The sequence below is a fragment of the Talpa europaea genome (genome assembly GCF_964194135.1).
Source record: "Talpa europaea genome assembly, chromosome: X".
Taxonomy (NCBI): Eukaryota; Metazoa; Chordata; class Mammalia; order Eulipotyphla; family Talpidae; genus Talpa; species Talpa europaea.
Genome location: NC_140081.1, coordinates 18,752,284 through 18,771,698, shown reverse-complemented (window position 1 = coordinate 18,771,698; position 19,415 = coordinate 18,752,284). Strand labels below are relative to the sequence as shown.

At 37.9% G+C, this 19,415-nt stretch overlaps 1 protein-coding gene across 1 annotated transcript in view; it reads left to right on the top strand.

Moving 5' to 3' along the window:
* DMD (dystrophin) overlaps nt 1-19,415 on the top strand; it is a gene marked incomplete at both ends in the record, with an annotated part of 1,915,324 nt that overhangs the window by 1,342,178 nt on the left and 553,731 nt on the right. The window contains 1 exon segment of the mRNA XM_084258879.1: nt 116-233. Within this exon segment, the coding sequence (XP_084115005.1) occupies nt 116-233 (118 nt within the window).

The window sequence follows — 19,415 nt, the reverse complement described above, 5'->3', positions numbered from 1 at the left end:
TTTTTATTTCTAAAAGTGCATTGGCTGGTTTGAATATTACACTTTACTTTGTATCACATAAAAGCAATGTGTAAGGCTGAAGAACCTCAATATTAAGTTATGTTTGTTTCTTCAGGCAACACTACAAGATTTGGAACAGAGGCGCCCCCAGTTGGAAGAACTCATTACTGCTGCCCAGAATTTGAAAAACAAGACCAGCAACCAAGAGGCTAGAACAATCATTACTGATCGAAGTAAGTCTTTTAACAGGCATGTGAAACTTAAAGACATACGAAAGTTTCAGTAACAATTTACATTCCTTTACCTCCATCACATTTATAAGAAATGTGATGTTGGGCCTCCCCTGGTGGCGCAGCGGTTGAACACTGGGTTGCGAGGCTGCCCGCAGCCTCTGCTGCACCAGTTCGATCCCCGGCCACTGGCGAGGGTCCCACCAAAAAAAAAAAGAAAGAAAGAAAGGTGATGTTTACAACAAATGTGATGATTACAAACTAGTTGTAAATTATAAATGCTAAGATTTTTAGTCCATAAATTTATCTTGCAATGACGATGGTATTCTGTGGAATGGTGGAACTAGAATTTTCATCAGTTCACACTTAGGTAGTTGCAAACCTTGGAACGGAGGGCCTGGCATGCATGGTGTGGCAGATCATTTGCTCCCGAGTTGTCTATCTGGGCTGCATCCATGGAGATGCTAGTCTTTCCCTCATACCCTGGGTCGTTGGTCCAAGCAGACGGTTGTATACTGAACCATCTTTCACTCCCCACTGCACTGGCACTTTCAGATCTGGACGCATCCCTGGGGCTTTGCTGCCCTCGTTGTGTAGTGTCAAAAATCATTTTACCATTCCTCATGCCATACGGGGGTGGGTGGGAACATTAGAAGGCTGCTTGAAGCCCATCTGCCTACACATGGCACGTCCTCTTTACAACACAGATGAAGTGATTTAGAGAGACAGCCTGGGGTTGGGGAGAGGGGTAGAAGAAGTTGTAGAGGGAACTACTTTCTCTCCTCTTTCCCTCAGAGGCTTTCCTGAGGAATGAGGCCCAGGTCACCTCTGCTATCAGATTCTCTTGGATTTCTCTGGGTTTTCTCCCTCTATTCCCCCTACCTTCCCTCCAGGACACATACTGATACTGAATTTTCTCACTTTCTCTCCAGTGCCCCCTCACTAAGGGATCATTTCTAGTGCAGGAGCAGGAAAAGTTTTCTTTAATCATCTTTGTTTCTTCCAAGTCTTTTGTTAAACACCAGGCCTAGGCTCTTGAAATTCCAAAACCAAGAATGGATGTTTTCATAACTTTCTTTTTATTGTATCAAAACTTCCCTAAAGAAGTGGAAGTAGAACATTTGGCTGCCAGTATGTTGAGGGAGGGGGAAAAGGACCAGAATTAAAGGTTAATATTTGAAAAATATTTTTAGTCATACTTGTACATATTAAATAAATACTTAGTGATAATAGCTACTATTTATTGATTACTCCCTAGACACCTATTGATTGCTACCTAGACACCAAGCATTAAATGTAAGTGTAATCATGTGTAACTGCTTGAGTCATGTTACCCATCTTATAGAGGAAGAAACAATTGCAGAGTATTGTTAGTCAAGTTGCTGAAACTTAGGAAACAAGCAAAGTACCGTTTGAAAGTTGGAAATGTCTCTTTCTGGCTTGAAAGTCTGTGTTCTCTCTAGTATTTTTACCACTTACCATCTTGTTTTATATTCATTTATATATGTATTTTTGGTTAATGACTTACTAGGACTAGAACTAAATATTACTTTAGTCTGCAATTATGTATGTTTTGGTTCACTTCCTAAAGACGTCTTCTTTCAGTTGTAGTGGTTGTTAATTAAAATAGACCTGTATCGATTTTGAAATACTAACTCCTTATTGTTGCTCAAACATATTACTTGGGTTCCACTAGCCATTATAACAGATAACCCCCCAAATCTTGGTGGCTTACCCCATTGAAAATTTATTTTTTTTTTTCTGGTACAGTCCAAAGTAAGCACCCCTGTGTGAAGTCATGCAGGAACCCAAGCCCCTTCCATCTTCTGTGTTCAGAATATCAGTATCCAATGAATTTAATGAACAAATGAAGAAAGAATATTGCTAATTGGGTTTCTTGTGAGCAAGGCCTTCGAGGTGGGGTGGGGGGGGAAGCATTAATTCTGTTCATAGTTGGCTGGAGGAAATTTTTCCACACCTGATTACAAGAGAAAGTGGAAAATATTGTCCAGTGTTGAAACAACGCAGAAGAGGGGCAAGTGTGGTTAGAAACTAGTCAATCTTTCCTCCTGTTGGACAAGGAGAAATACAGTTCATTTCTATGATTCTGTGTATGTTATAGGATGTCATTTCTCTATCCAGCAGGGCAAGAACAAAATTGCCTTGTAATGACTAACAAGGGTACCTGTTCCATCGATGTCATAGTGTACCTTCCTTAAAACGGAGCCATGAGTCTTCTCACTAGGTAGCAACACACTGGCCCAAAAAAGTGAGTCTTACTGAGTGATTTACTCAGTATGAGACGGAATGCCCATTACATAGTTAAGTGATCTGTTTCTTGCTGAGAAATATGGGAATTTGGCAAAGATGTTTATGCAAATCTGAGCATAGTATATAGAAAGCCATTTATTATTTTACTAATGAAAAATAACTTCTGTTTTCTCCCTAAGAGAAAAATAATACTAATTTATTTTACAGTATCCATTCAACATTGCCTCAACATTTTCCATTATCCTTTACAATCTTTCTGTGATATTTTGTATTGACTTTTTTCATGATGTAGATTAAAATTGAGTGACCAGAGGGCAGGTTTGTATCTTTCTGCTAATATCCAATGATTTCAATAGTTCTGCTTCTCTAAGCTTTTGTCTTTTGGGAATGAATACCTTTATGAATATACGCAGCATAGTGGAAAGAGTCCAATTCAAACTCCAAAAAAGCATTTTCTTAAAAGCAAGTGTCTGTTGAGACATGTCATATTGCTTATTAAGAGCATAAGCCAGAATCTTAGTTCCCAATATGTCTGGAGACTCTATTGCTGCTACCAAGGTATGTTTATCTAAACAATGTCATTTGCAGACCTGATACACTTCAGTTTATCTCCTCATTTGAAATCTCTGAAATGGGATGGAAATTCAATACTCATGAAGTTTCAATCGTGTTCACAATAGAATTTTTCTTAGTGTAGATTTGGTTTCCAGGGAATGAACAGAAATAAAAAAACGTGATCATAAAATTGTATTTTCTTACGTGAAGATTTTAGTATTCCTTTTTTATTACTTTGAAACTTCTAGAAATACTTAAAAAGGAATCAGCTAAATAAAGAAATATATTCAATAAGTATATAATACTATAATGAAACCTTTTTCCTTCCTTGGTAAATCCCAGTTCATAACTTTGAACAGTTGGGGTAATCTATACTTAGTTATTACATTCTATCAAGAAAAAGACCAGTAAAAAAAGCAATTCCTCTCTACTAGTAATATCCCTGCTAAAATCTCAAGTCATTGGGTCTGCAAAATATCAACATGTTTCACTATATAAAACCACTTCCATGGTATCTGTTGTTTTCAGGTGGTTATATTGATGGAAATCATGTTGTAATAATCTAGAAGAGAGAATAAATTTCATTTTCAGTGTATTCACTCCTATGTTTATAGCAGCACTATTTACAATAACCAAAGTATGGAAACAGCATTCAGAAGAGAAATTCCCCTTGCTATTTCTGATATTCAAACTTCTCTCTTTTTTTTTTTCCCCAAATCTTTGGGTGCTGAATGTGTCAGTCCTGGTCATTTTCTTCTGCAAAAGGGCCAGGTCATGGGGCCAAAAAAACAGATAAAAAAAGCTCTATATTTGACTCCTTAGTTGTTTCTGAATTATGCAAAACTCCTGTTCATGTCCCTTACTACTGCAAGTTATAATATCCTAACACCATGCATAGCAGTGAGGGAGATATGGAAGGAAAGAACTGCTCTCTCGCATTGTTCTGCTTATTCCACAAATAGCTTTTGTGAATGCTCTTTTCTGACCTTTGATAACCTTGTTTCTATAGCCTCTCCCTCCATAATTCCCACCATTACCATCCTAAAGATCAAAGGCAATAGGGCATATAGGTTTTGAGGGCAAGCTTCCTGGGCTGGCCACTGACTAGCTTTTTGAGCCTGAACAAATAACTAATCTCAGTAAACCACTGATCTCAGTTTCCTCCTGCATAAAGTTGGATTACTGATATCTACCTCAAGGGTGAGGAGGGGCTAGAGAAATAAGAAAAAGAAGGAGCGAAAGAGTGGAGGGGCAAGGTGGAGAGGAGAGGAAAAAAAATGAATATGAATTCCAAAAGACAAAAAAGCAAAAAGGAGATTGCTTTAGAAAAGCTGGAATAAGATATACAAATAGAATTAAGCAAATATTTGGTAAAAACTTAGTTGGTGCTACTACACAAAGCAAGGCAGTTAGTCTACATTATATAAATTTTAGTATTTTCTTTAAACTTAGGGGTAAGTAATATGTTCTCATTTTAGAGATAGGAAACTGGAGTCCAGAGAGCTTAGATAATGTGCATAATTATAAGATGTCAAATAAGAGATTAAGATTTAAGCACATGTCTGTATGATTCTATGCCTAAGATACATCGAGTGGAAAAGATTGGTCAAAAAAAGGAAGAATGTTTATTTGAGAACTTAAAATTTTAAGAATATGGTCAATTTAGTATAATCAGGATATAGTGTTTATGCTGCTCCCATTTATATTTTGTCTCCTTTTTTAAATATTTATTTATTTATTTATGCATATGCATACAAGAACTGGGGTACAGGCCAGATGTGCGGGAGGGTGAGAGGATTCACCAGAGACAGAGTGGAGAACAGAACAGGCAAATAGACCAAAATGCACTGCTGAGGGGAGCAGCGGGCGAGAAAGGAGAGGTCTGTCTCGCCATGTGGATTGCTTCCTGGCTGGCCAGGGATCAAACCCGAACTCATGCTGCAGAGGCTGGGAAGAGCTTCACTGTGCTGTGCTTAACCCTGGTGGCACAAGGGGTTATTTTTGTCTTGTATACATTTGCATGTCTAACTACAGAATTGCAACTTATATCTACTGGAGAGGAACAGGATAGTGAATCTCATCAATTATTGATTGTGTGACCTTAACCAAGCACATTCACTTCTGTAAGCCATGTGTCCCTCATCTGTTATGTGTGGCTAATAGTAATAGTTAAGCTAGTCGGATAATTATTAATGTAAAATTGCATGGTGTTTCTAAAGTGAAGACACAGTATGTATAAATGCTCATTAAATGGATCTTGCCACCATAGGGAGAGGGCCTGGAGATGGGAGAGTATGCAGTGTGTGATATATATAGTCTGTCATCAGCAAAACCAAGGAAGGAATTTCTGAAAAAGAATACGAAGTCTTAAGAGAGAGTTGTTGCTTTTGAAATTACTTTTTCAGCTAAGACCTTTTCAGACCAGGCTGGAATTCTTTGGGAAATTTGGTGACACCATATAAATTTTCAGAAAATGAATTCATACTGTAATTCTTAAAGAGCTGGTATAAGAGGCCTTACAAGAAAGAATGTTCTGTGTATGAGAATAAAAATACTCTCACAGGAATTTTGAATTAACTGACAGTTTTATAGAAGCTTTGTCAACCCATCATTCATTGTTGCAACCAAATGTATGAAATCCTTCATGGTGAAATAAAATGACTTTGTTGTTCTTCACATTTTTATGAAATCTCTATTGCTAATGAAACACCAGCCAATATCTTCCTCTCAGGTATTGTCTACTAGAGAGTTGCTTATTTTAGAGGAATTGGAGTCAACCATATAAATTTCCTTCTTTTGACATCTAGCACCTGCTGTGAACCTGTTATAACTATAAACAGCTCTCTGAATTTACATCCACCAGGATGTAATCAAAGAGTTCAGTTCAGTAAACATTCAAATGCTTTCTGTGTGCTAGTTAATATCAGGATTGATGGAGGGGATACAGGGAGGAATAAGATTCACCTTTGACTTCAAAGAGCTCCCAATCAAAAATAGGTATTTGGACAGTATATTCTGGCAAGGCATTCTAGGATAAGTAGTTCTCTAGAGCAGTAGTACAGAATGTTGAGAGAGACCAAGATGGGAAGAGATTGTCCCTGAATGGGAGGATTCTGAAATGCGTCCAGAAGGATGTTTAACCTGATCTGGTCATGAATAGGATTTTGAAAGACAGAAGACTGGGGTGAAGGGTATTCATAAAAGGAGGATAGGAAAATAGATAATTGCACTTAGGTTAGCAATGTTGTGATGGGTGAATTTATAGAAAAGTGTGTGTGTGTGTGTGTGTGTGTGTGTGTGTTTTTAAGGATAAGGGAGTAAATGGAGTTAGTGAAAACAGTTAGGAAATAAAGGCCTCCTTGGTGGCACAAAGGGTTAAGCACAGCACTGTGAAGCTGTCTGCAGCCTCTGCAGCATGAATTCAATCCCCAGCCAGGGAGGTGACCCACATGGCATAGCAGACCTCTCCTGTCTCACCCGCTGCTCCCCTTGGCAGTGTATTTCAGTAGATCTGCTAGTTCTGTTCCCCAATCTGTCTCTGGTGGATCCTCTTATCCACTGCACCTAGCCTGTACCCCAGTTCTAATATGCATAAATAAATCTTTAATTTTTTTTTAAGAGGCAAGAGAGGTGAAGCTAGAGCAGTGCCAATAGAGTGAAAAGAATGAAGTGAATCAAAATCTCAGTGGAGCTAGCACTGATGAGCTTTGGACCATGGAGATGTGTGGAATTGAATATCCATGAGAGAGCCTGCCTCTTAAGACTTTGATATTCAGTGCTTTCACTGATAGTAATATCATAATCAAAGACAAACTCAGGACAGGGAGTTGATTATGAGTAATAAAATAATGTGCTTAAGCTACATCTGATGACTGCAATGAGAAGTGGTTGAAAACACTAGTCGAGATTTCAGGAGTGAAGTTACTCATACACACATTTTGAAGTTACCTGGAGTGAATGAGCTTGCAAGTGACAGGATAGTAGGTGCAAAGAAATGTGGACCCAGGACCTCCCCGGTAGCTCAGCAGTTGAGCGCTGGGCTGCGAAGCTGCCCCAGCCTCTGCAGCACCGGTTGGATCCCCCCCGGCTGCTGGCAAGGGTCCCACATGGTGTGCAGACCTCTCCTGCAGCACCCGCTGCTCCCCTCAGCAGTGTACTTCATCAGTCTGCCTGTTCTGCTCTCCCCTGTGGCTCTGGTGAATTCTCTCACCCTCCCTTGCGTCTTACTGTACCCAATGCTTGTATAAATAAATATTTAAAAAAAAAGAATTGTGGACCCAAAGAAGAGCCTGGAAATTGCTTACAATTAAGGGATGTAACAGAAAGTGGCAGCACCATCCCTCCCAGTGATAACTTGCATTATACGTTCATTTAGACAAATACACAGTGAAAAATGAGCTTACACTATATTTTGTTTCCTATATCTTATGCTGTACAACTAGTCTAATAAAATGTTTCTTTCTGGTTCTTACTGTACTTGGAATAAAATAAGGGAGTAGAAACCCATTAGCTGAGAGTTCATGATAGTTGTGTTTATGTAGTTCGGACTTCTGACTCCGTCAGTATACCAGGAAAAACAGTCATTACATTTGTCATCGAGGTCTAAGAAATCCTTTTTTGTAACATGGCTAAGTGTTTTTTCCAAAGCTTTACAGAAATAAGAATAAAAAGATAGTGGGGAAATGTCATTAGAAAACTGAGAATTTCAGTGCAACAAACTTGTTTGTATCAAATACATTTGGGTGAACACACATCATAAATGATGTAGTAGCCCATATCATTTTAGCAAAACAGGATGGTTCAAGTTTTCCTAGTAAAAGGCTATATGGTTAAATCCTTCCTATTGAGTGACTAAACAGATTAAAATACCATATGCCTCTTCTGTCCTTGTATTGATCCTTGTCTTTGAGAAAATTCATCTAGGTTATCATCAGTTGAAGACTCAACTAAGATTTCAACTATGTAATCTACTTCAGTACCATCATTCCAGTCTAGAATGCTGATTTCTCATTCCTTGTATCTTCTGTTATGTTCAGTAATTGTGAGGAGTCTGCCTCTAGTAATTTTCTTGTCGACATTATGGGAGTAAAAGGAAATGTTCTCCATTTTCAGCTGCATTTCATGAAAGCTAAAAGCAGACTCTGAAGATGGTAAATCCAATTGTATTATAACCCTTCTTAAAAGAAGATGAAATATTTGGGGCAGTGTAATAGAACTAAAGGATAAAGACTTATTTCAAAAAAAAAACTAAAAAATATGTCTGGATGCAATGGAACTTGATGGAATACAAGAGGTTACACAAAACATTACTTGTTCAATGGTACTATAAAAAATGAGAGTTTTAGTTCATATACATTATTAGTAATCTTTCTTTCAAGTGCTGTTACTCACTAGAAATAGGGCTGTCCAGACAAATAGAACCAATGGACTGGGTGTGTGTGTGGGTTTCTGTTGTATATGTGTACACAAAAAGAAAAAAAATAAGATTTCTGAGAACTGACTAAAGCAGTTGTTGGGCTGGCAAATCTGAAATCTGCAGGACAGGTGGACAGGTGAGCAGTGTGGATGCTCTGGGAATAGTTAACACTGCAGTCCTGAGTCTAAATGCAGTTTGGAGACAGAATTCCTTTTTCTTCTGGGGAAATTGGTCTTGTAAGGTCTTCATTGATTGGATGAGGCCCACCCACATTTTGGTAACTAATCTGCTTTATTCAGAATTTAATGACTTAAATTTTAATAACATCTAAAAAATACTTTTACAACAACATCTAGACTGGTTCTTAACCAAACAACTGGGCATGATTGTCTAGTCAAGCTGACACAAAATTAGCCACCACAGGTAGGTGTTTCTTCACCTGTAAATTTCATTATTCATCTGGTTTTCATTAGTATCCAGTTACTGAGGGACCTAAAGCATAGACTGAATAATAGAAATTATCTTTTATATGTTAATGAATTTCAGAGATCCATCAGAATAATTATAACTTGTATATGACAAATTTAAAAGCAGGTGATTTTTTTCTTCATAGAATTTTACATGTTTTATATTGAATTAATACCTAATGTGTATTGTGAAACAACTCTCTTTTAATGTTTCTCATTCATTAATTCTATAAGGATTAAAATCAAAATATATTTAGTAGGATTTAAAATTCAAATTAGTGATCATAATTATATTCAGTTATTAATCTTTCGTGTGAGTGTGTAATAGAAAAAATAAATAAATTTTATTTAAGGTGATGTAGCTACAATTAGGAATTTAGTATTTTCTACTAATTGCTTATTTTTTCAGACATTTCTTTTTAAAGGGAAAGATTTGGTTTAGCAAAGGTTTAACTAACCCACTTTTTTTTAAGCTCATTTTTTAAATATTATTTATTTTTATACAAGAGCTGGGTACAGGCCATAGGCACAGATGGGTGAGAGGATTCACCAGAGACAGAGCGGGGAGCAGAACAGGCAGATGACAGAAATACACTGCTGAGGGCAGCAGCAGGTGCCACAAGAGAGGTCTGCCATGCCATGTGGGAATCTCCCTGGCAGGCCGGGATTTGAACCAGCACTTCAGAGACTGCGAACAGTTTCATAGCTCTGCGCTCAACCGGCTGCAGCACTGGGGAGGCCCTTACTCACCCACTTTAAAAACTAAACATAATGGGCATGACTTAAATAAATAAACTAATGAAAATGATTTTTCTTATTTTGTATGATAGAATAAAGAGAGTGATGAATAAATATAAAGAAGCACACTCAAATGGAAGTGAGCTGGTAAGACAAAGAGAAAACAGAGATGAACCCACAGGGGGAACTCCAGCTTTTCAGAGACTAGCCTTTTTATCTTATGGTCTAATGGGCCATGCAACTAAAGACCTGAATTTCTGTTACATTTTAGTGCCTCTCGGCATAAAGCAAAACACAACTCCCTGGTGATAACATGCAGTTTAGGTGGATGGAGCCTTGCCAAAGGTTAGATAGGAGCCATGGATTACTCCAAAAAGATGTTTCATCTCTCCTCAGGTAGTGGAGAAGTGGAGAGATTATTTTAAATCTACCATTTGTTTCTTTACCAAAATTTCCTCATTAATAATTTGAAGTAACATAAATTATTTTCCACTAGTCTCTCTTTTGTACCTGCCTTAAGGGAAGCATTTGTGAAGGAAGTAGGAAAGATGAATAGTTTTTGACCTTTCTGTATGCAAAGGAGAGAGCTGGCCTTGTTCTGTGTTAGGCAAGAAAAGGAGTTTGCTGCAAAACAAATCACACCCAAAGTTAGTGCCTTAAAATAGCAGTAATCATTTATTAGCTGTCCTGCTTTCTATAGGTCAGGAAAACACAAGTGACTTGGTTGAATGGTTCTGTCTTGGCATTTCTCGTGTGGTTGCATTCATCAGATAACTTGATTGGGGCTGGAATATCTTCTCCCCAAGGCGACTCACTCGGGGTTGTGAGTTGAAGCTGCCTAGTTGGTTCCTTTCCAGATGAGCTTTTCCATGGAACTAGCCTCTTGAGTGTCCCTCTGACTTTGTGGCTGGTTTCCTCTAGAACTAGCAAACCATGACTACAATGCAGATGCCACAATGCCTTTTTTTTCCCCTATTTTTTTTTTTGCCTTTTTCAGGTGTTTATTGAGCTTTTTATTTATTTTCTATATATTTTCACATCATTTTTCTTTTTTGTACAATGTATGCACTTTCGTCTTGGTTGTAGTCCCAGCAATGCCTTTTTTGCCCTAGTCTTAGCACTCATACATTATTACTTCTTCAGTAAATGATTGGTCACACAGCCCTGATTCAGTGGGAATCAGGGGAGGATGTTTGCAAGAGGGCATGAATACGGGAAGGCGAGTGTCTGCAGAGTCCACTTTAGATTCCTTTGTCTGTATCAGACACCCCAACAAACCTCAAAGCTGTAAGTGCCAGACCACTGGTCTGTGCCCTTTATCCTGTACGTGTGGACTGAAAGGAAAAGGTACCCACTGAGACCTTTTCTGCAGCTGTTGAACCTGTTGGTAATTATCTCAGGTCCACCCAGCCTTGCTCCACATAGAGAATATAGGTTTTGAAAAGAAACTTTTGTGATTTGGAAGTCTAACAGAAAGACTGAGGCAGCTAACAGTTGTTTGTGGGCTAATGATGATGATAATGACAGCAGTGATGATTATTTCTTTTGTTAGTGAGATAGACATGCAAGAATGCCTTTCCCTAATTCCACTGTAAGAGTAGCATTGTGCTAAAAGCTTTGACTCTAAAGAGAATCCTTAAGTCCTGACTCTGCCCTGTAGTGACTAGTGAGTCCTTTGGCAAATTATTTAATCTCTCTGATCCTCTGTTGTTTCATTGTAAAATTGGGCTCCTGATACCGGCCATACCAGATTGCTGTTAGGATTAAATGAAATGACATATAGAAAAGCCCTTTTCAAATGTCAAGTCATTGCACAAGTACCAATGTCTTAGTCATCTTGGGTTGCTATAACAAAATACCATAAATAGGTGGTGTGAACAACAGACATTTATTTGTGAGAGTTCTAGAGACTAGGAAGTTGAAATCAAGGAACCCGCAGATTTGATTCCTAGTAAAAGCCTACTTCTTCTGGCTTGTAGACATCCACCTTCTCACTGTGTCTCACATGGTGGAGAAAGATAAAGCTCTGATCTCTCCCCTTGCTTATAAAGACACTAATCCCCTCCTGGGACCCTGTGCTTATGACCTCATCTAAACTGACTAATTTCCCAAAGACCCCATCTCCAAACACTACCACATTGGAAGATAGGACATCAATATATTAATGGGGCTGACTTTACAAACATTAAGTCCATAACAATCAGCTTTCCTCATTATTGAGGTTTCCAACTGAATCTTCTAGTGTTGGTTTTATAGAGCCCTGCTATGAGGGTAACAGTTTTTCACATTGTTGGGCCTCCCTGGTGGCGCAGTGGTTGAGCGCTTGGCTGCGAAGCTGCCCGCAGCCTTTGCAGCGCCGGTTCAATCCCTGGCCACCAGTGAGGGTCCCACATAATGCACAGACCTCTCCTGCTGCGCCCACTGCTCCCCTCAGCAGTGTATTTTTTCAGTCTGCCTGCTCTGTTCCCCGCTCTGGCTCTGGTGAATTCTTTCACCCTCCCGTGCTTCTGACTGTACCCAGTGCTTGTATGAATAAATAAATAAATCCTTTAAAAAAAAAGTTTTTCACATTGCAAATATGGATACATGAAGACTGGTAATTGTTACCTGTACACTGTATCTGTACACATAATTTTCAGTACTTGCTCAGGAAATGTGTCTTACTAAGAGTTGACACTCTTAAATTCTAGACTAAGGTCTTGGGAAAAACTAGTTTCCCCATCAAAATTTTCTGAATGAATGAGTGAAATGCCTTATGACTTTTTATTTAATTTTAAGGTAAAACGAAAATACTGATGTGGACTTCTACACTGTCCGATTTCTAGCTGCTGCGCAATCTGGTTTATTACTATCTGTAAGTCTAACTCTGGGCCTCAGGAATTAAACCACTGAAAGTCCCTTACAAGTCTGTAAGGAAGTGATAGAAATAGTAAACATGGCCATTGGAATCATATTATCCTTTTTCATACAGAAACCATGAAACTGCTGCTTTGGGCCACAGCTAGCTTTCAGAAAAGCAGAATTCGTGGAAGAAAAGCCAGAGGGTCATATACCAGCCTGACTCACTCATCAGAAAAATGTGTCCTAAGCAACAGAGTGCTTGAAATGATAAAATTGAGTCCCAAATGCATGGACTGAGAATGAGGGGGAAATACCTTTCTCTGTAATTAAACAGGAAACTGGTGTGAATTGATAAAATCCAGTCAACCTGAAAATGTGAAAATCAAGTGTAATTGTGCAGAAAGATAAGGTAATATGAGTAACATAAGGAATATATAGACTCATGTTGGCTTTTTTGAAACTGGTACTTTACCTGTTCATTAGGATTTGTTTTAGTCTTAGATGTTGTAGAAAATGCTGAAGGGGAAAGGCACAGTCCTATTAGACTGCAAATGGGAAAATTCTTTTGTTTGCTACTAGTACTTGTAAATTTCTCAGAGTTTTACACCATCTGATTATGTGTCTCTCAATGTTTTGTATTATGCCAAACACACTTTGGCATACATAGCAATAAATAGAATGGGATTTTTTTCCCTTTGCATTTGGCAGGGCACCCCAGATGCCTAAGTCTCCCCCTTGGTAGTTGTATGTTTTTGTAATTCAAAATATGACCCAGAGAACTGGGATATATATATATAAAAGTATGAAACATTTTGAAATTTGGTGAAGACAAGGGGTTCCCAGGGACCCCAAAGTGTTAAGGGGAAAAATCCATTTTGTATGTTCTAAGAGAGTTTGGCCATGTGCTAGCACAAAGGCAAAGAAAGCAGATTCCCAGTCAGACTCTGAAAATTACCCATACCCTTGTAGGCAAATGCCTAGCCAAACAGGTTCAGCCCAAAGCAGGACCATGGAGGCTAAAAAGCACCAGAACAAATCCGAGGCATAGACTGGCAGGAACCCATAAGGGCTTAGGCAGGTTCCAGAGAGTGGGACAGAAGGAGAGACCCCAAATTCAAAATATGACATCTAATCCACCACACGGTCAAGACAATGACTGCCGCTGTCTCTACCAAACACTAAAGCTGCCAGGACCAAGGACCAGAAGCTGCCACGCAAATGTCTCCCAGCCATGCATCTCTTCCAAGAGTCTCTCCTCCACATGTCTCTTCCTTCTACCTCAATTTATATATGTGTTGCTTCTTTCACTTTCTCAGCTGGTCCCCTTTCTAGAAGTCCAGTTCAAGTCATGCTGAGTGTTATGCTTCAACTTACACATACCTGGAGGCAGGGAAAATTGCACCCATTCTTGCATCGTGATGCTGCTTCCCCATTCATGGAGATGGACCAATTGACAATATGGTGGTGTCAAAAATTTTTACTTATGTGGCAAAGTCAAATTCTATTCATATTCTAAAATCATGTCCTAAATAATAATCATACAGTAGATCAGTGTTAAGCTGTAAATAAATTGGACAAAGAACTTTTATACATGAGTTGATTTGATTTCCACAACCTCTAAATTAGATCTTGTCCTTATTAAATAAATGAGGGAACCATAAGATGAGATTTGGATCTCAGTGTGCTAATTTTTACCAGGTAGAGAGGTTTTCATTTACAACTCAAGTCTATCATGTATAATTGCTATATGATTTTATTGAGGGGACTCCACATTACAATAATATAAGCATGCAATTCAATTGACAGTAAAAGGGGAGGTTACAAGCCACTCAGAAAAGGTTGAGGGAGACCAGTATGAGAGTGACAGAGTTCAGAATCTGGAATTTTGCTCGCAGCATCAGCTCATTGTGGAAGAGAGTGCTGCTTCTCCATACAGAGCCTCGGGCAGTAGTTGCCAAAATCTCTAGAAGCCTTGAAGACCCCATGGGTGTGGAGCCCAAAGCATCTCAGATTTGCTTAATCAGCTCCTATATGTATATTGCTTTCAGAAATGTATTATCAGGTTAATCCATTAGTTTTGGTTTAGTCTTGGCCACTTAGCATATCTAGGCTGTAATCTGCAGATGACCAATGTATATTTCATATATATATATATATGTGATATCTATGATATATGTGCTGTATATGATAATGTGTCAGAAATGAGTTGAAATTCCAGGCACTCTGCTTGTTCCAGAAGCAAATGTCATGGAACTTAAAAATCCTGGAAGGGATTTCTTTTCTTTTCTCTCCCTTCCCCTCCCCCCTCCTCCCTCCCTCTCTTTCTCTCTTTTACATCATTGTTCATTTTTGTAGTGTTTGCTTTCTCCTCTCATGTAGTCCCCATAGAATTCCCACCACCAATTCACCCATGCACCGTCACCATAGTCCTTTCTGTTCTCCCCCCACCCCCTCCCTCTTTTGGCCCTGCTCCCCTCCCTATGGAACATTGCCTGTTTACTTTTTTCCTGATCCTTTATTTGGTTCACCTATGTTCCTCCTCTAAGTGAAACCATCTAATAGTTTTCTTTACCCTTCTGATGCCTTTCAGCAAAGTCACATTTAAATTATCTTAGAAAGATTAAAAATATATATGTTGAAAAAACAAGAAGCAAAAAATATTTTCAGTAGGAAACTCTTCTCCTGTGTTTTAGATAGCTTAGATAGAGATAAGGGTATGGGGGAGAGTAGTGGGACTCTTTGTCACGTTGCCACATTTGTAAGTTACTAAACACAAGAGCCAGGTATTGTGTCTCTCTGAGAAAACTCTTCCTTGGTCTCCCTGAGGATACTCTTCCTAGTATGTGTTTTGTCTCCCTGACTAAACTATGCACTTCAACCTATTACAAACTATTACTCCTTTATATTGAATTCCTTTAATTCTCACATTTTATTCCAAAAATAACAGGCATGCCATAAATACTGATTGAACAGTCTCACAGGCTAGATGGCCACTTATGTAGGACTAAAGCTGCCACCTCATCTCCAGCACCATGAATCACCATTAGAAAGAATTAGCCTGGAGAGATTAATAAAATGGCCTGCTTAAAAAGCAAACAAACAAACAAAACCAAATGCAAATACAGCCAGGCTTGGAAATGGTGAGTAATTTTTCAACCTTAAGGGATTGGCTTTTTAGTACACTCTCTTATAAACAGAACCAATTTAAAAAGCACCTTGTTCCATTTCCAGTTCACATACAGAAAACATATATTTGAAATGTTCTTCAGTTCACTTTTGGATGCTTTGCTGATTTGAGCAAAAATGGAAAGGAAATGTAAATAGAGAGCACTTAATCTTCAGAAGTTCAAGTACCCCACCCCCATCTTGAAAGTAGACATTTGGATTAGGATTCTCCTTATCTTGATTTTTTAATGAATTTTTTATTATGCCTGTTGAAAGGATTTGTAGAACTCAAATGCGAAAGTCATAACTTAAGACAAAATAGAATTTGAGTTTGTGATATATAAAGAAAGCAATGTATGACTGAGTAGCCTGTTGTCTCTTCGGGAAGTACAATAAATATCAACATGAGGCAACCAGCAAGATGTGCTCTGGCCATTAAAAACATTACATTCACTGGCTTTCTACCTCATTAAGTAGGTAATGAGTTGTACATATTTTAAGACTTAAAACAACTGAAGTGACCATGATAGTTTATATCAGTAAGTACCAAAATCTAGGATAGACACTTGAGAGTTGCTTTATTTTAACGGTACTTATATTTTGTTTGTTTTCATTAAATGGTGTTGTCTCATTAATTTCGTGTCCTGATTCTAAATGTATACACCAGCATGTGGCATGACCGTTCAAAACAAATGAACTTTAAATATAGTTTGAAATAAGATTATGTAATGGATCTTTATCATTAAATATAGGATAAAATTCCATCCTCGATATAATTGGCACATAGAACTGTCTAGTTCAGGTAGCAACTGTTGACTAGAATACCAAGATGGTTATATAAGGCAGAATTGGCATCCTTAAAATTTTCAAATAAAGAGGATGTTAAGAAAATATTTGAAGCTAAAATTAATTTTTATTATAGTAGGCTAAAGTAATTGAATCAGTTATTATTTTACATAAAATATATTCTTCAATATCACATTATACTAGAATAGTAACAAAAAGCCATGAATTATGCTCATATATGATTTATTGTAATTTAATCAGAAATCTTTTTTTCAAACTTCAATTTGTACAGTTGTAACTATTCCAACTTTTCCTCTCAGATAAGTAGTTTGCCACTTAAGGATCAGCACCACCTCTTAAATACCTAGATTAAGAACAATACCTAGAAAACAGTCATTAAGAGTTTACTATATAAATTTTCACTTTCCAGCTTATAGAAGCAAATTAAATATAGACTGACCCTCTTCTAAAGGAAACAGAACTGATGAGACTGATGACTTTCTGTTATAAATGTGTAAGTCTGAAAATATTTAATCAGGACCTAATTTAAACACAGAAATCTATCTGAAATATTTTATTTATTTCCCCAAAACCATAGCTGAATTATATTTTCAATTTAACATAATCTTTTTACTTAAATTTTTCCATTAATAAATTACCTAAAGGCAAATGTAAGTTTAAAATACTGAAATTTTCATTCACATTTTTTCATCACATGTTGATTATGTTCTCACAGCATATATTCAGTCAGGCTAGGAATGTTACGGTATTCCTAGAAGCAATAATACAATCTCCTCTATTAAGGTGCTTGCTGTTAAGTAGATAATTAAATGTTTGTTACTAGGTAGAATATATATGCCATAGGAAAAATAAGTTACATTTGGGTTTATGATTTTTTATATATTCATTCCTCTATACATTCTTTTATCGTTCATTACTTTAATAATTATTTAGTGATCACTGCTGGGAAGGGTTGTGCAAAAGTGAGTAAAATACGAATCCTTTTGCAACAGAGTTGATAATTCACAGAGATAGATGCATACAGAAAATAACTGACATAAAAAACAAAACATAAATGCAAGACACAAGTAAAGTGAAAGGAGAAGGGGACTTGGCTGCTTGAGGGTAGAGACTGCGTTTATTCTAATTCATCGTGGATTTCCGAAAACCTAAGATGGTATGTTCATTCTCTACTTAAGTAATGGTGGAATGAATCATGGAAGAAGTGAGTCTGAACCCGGACCTAAAAGCTGAGAGAAATATCATACATTTCAGGTGGAAGAAATACTAGAAGCACAGAATTATAAGCCTCCAGAACTAGACAAGACAAGAGAGAGAATCTAGTACTTTCTATACTAAAACACTTTGGCTTAACCATATCTCAAACCACACTTTGTTTTATAACAGGATACTAAATTGGAAAGTCTGACTGAGAAATAAGGTACAATAGAGCATAGACGCCAAAGTGAGATTTGCAACAGACCAACAGGGAGCAAATTTTGAAAGCAAATAGATAGAGATTCAGCAAATAGTGACTTGGAAAAATAAGAATGCTCTGGAGAAAATGCTGCCATGAGTACTCTCCTTCTTTTATGGCCACCCACCACTTCCCTACTTTCACAAGGGGAAGAGTTGACTTCATTTTAAGTGAGAGAAGTTGTTTCAGGAACTTCTGGAGGAGGACATGGAGTAGTAGATGATTGAATTCAGCTTCTGAGGTGGGAGTGATTGACCCTATCAAAAAAAAAAAAAACTTATTTGTGTTGAAGACAGCAAACGAGAACACCCATGTTTATAATATCTCAAAAAAAAAAAAAAAAAAAACCCTTGAAGCCTCTGTAGTGATAGTTAACCTCATCGAGACCCAGACCCAGAAGCAGAAGCCACTATTATATCAGTTTTGGGATCTCTAGAGTGCTAACATAATGCAGAGCGGGAAGATTTTGCTCATGATTCAAGCCAAAGGCATAATTTTATTGGGGGCTATTGACACTAGAACAATCTATGCATGCAGTTCAATTGACAGCAAAAGGAGGAAGATTAAGAACCTTTTGGTAAAGCACAGGATACTGACAACAACAGAGTGGGCAGGGCCTGGCCTAGAGAATTCCTGGTAGTCATCTGTCTGCCCAGAGAGGGGGGCCTGTTCTCAAAGGAGAGACCTGAGTAGCTCCTGCCCAAATCTAGGGGTTTCAGGACAATGGGTGTGGAGTCTGTAAGCATCTCAAATTGCCTTAAATTTGGTACCTATATTTATGCCATTTTTCAGATGCTTATCAGAACCACCTGTGAATCTTAATTTAGGCAGGGACTGAGCACAGCCAGGTTTTTATCTGTCCTTGTCTTTGACATGTCTGTTTATCAGTGTCTTCATGACCCAGTGGTTGCTTTTTAATTGATAACCTAAGTTGTTCTATCTTAATTGCCCCCACTTTTTTTATCAGTCAGCGTCATTACAATGTCAATACCTATTACAGTCACATTCTAACAATGATAGTACTGGTTTCAAACTCTGTTCCACTTCTCTGCCCGTCACTCACATTCCACCCTGTTAGGGGGAGAGCAGCAAGTGGCGAATGGGTGCAGAAGGAAAGCCAACAGTGCTCCTACTCAGGTGTTAAGGGACCTGGCCAATTTGTAGCTTTTCCTGGTCGGATGAGCAGTCTTATATATATTAATGGATTGGAATTGAAGTTCTGATTTTAATATCTTAAAATCAGAAGAGGACTCTATTACTTTATGATGGTTAGAAAAGACATGGGCCCTGCCCACATTTTTCACCCAGTGACAGAAGAAAAACCTCCCCGTTGAGCACATTGAAAGGGAGAAAGGAAGTGTACTGGTTATAACTTTTACAGATTTAAAAGAAAAAAAGAGGAAAGGAAAATATTATAAAAGATGTTTGTTGGGATAGACATGAAACCAACATAGCTGATTTTTTTAGTG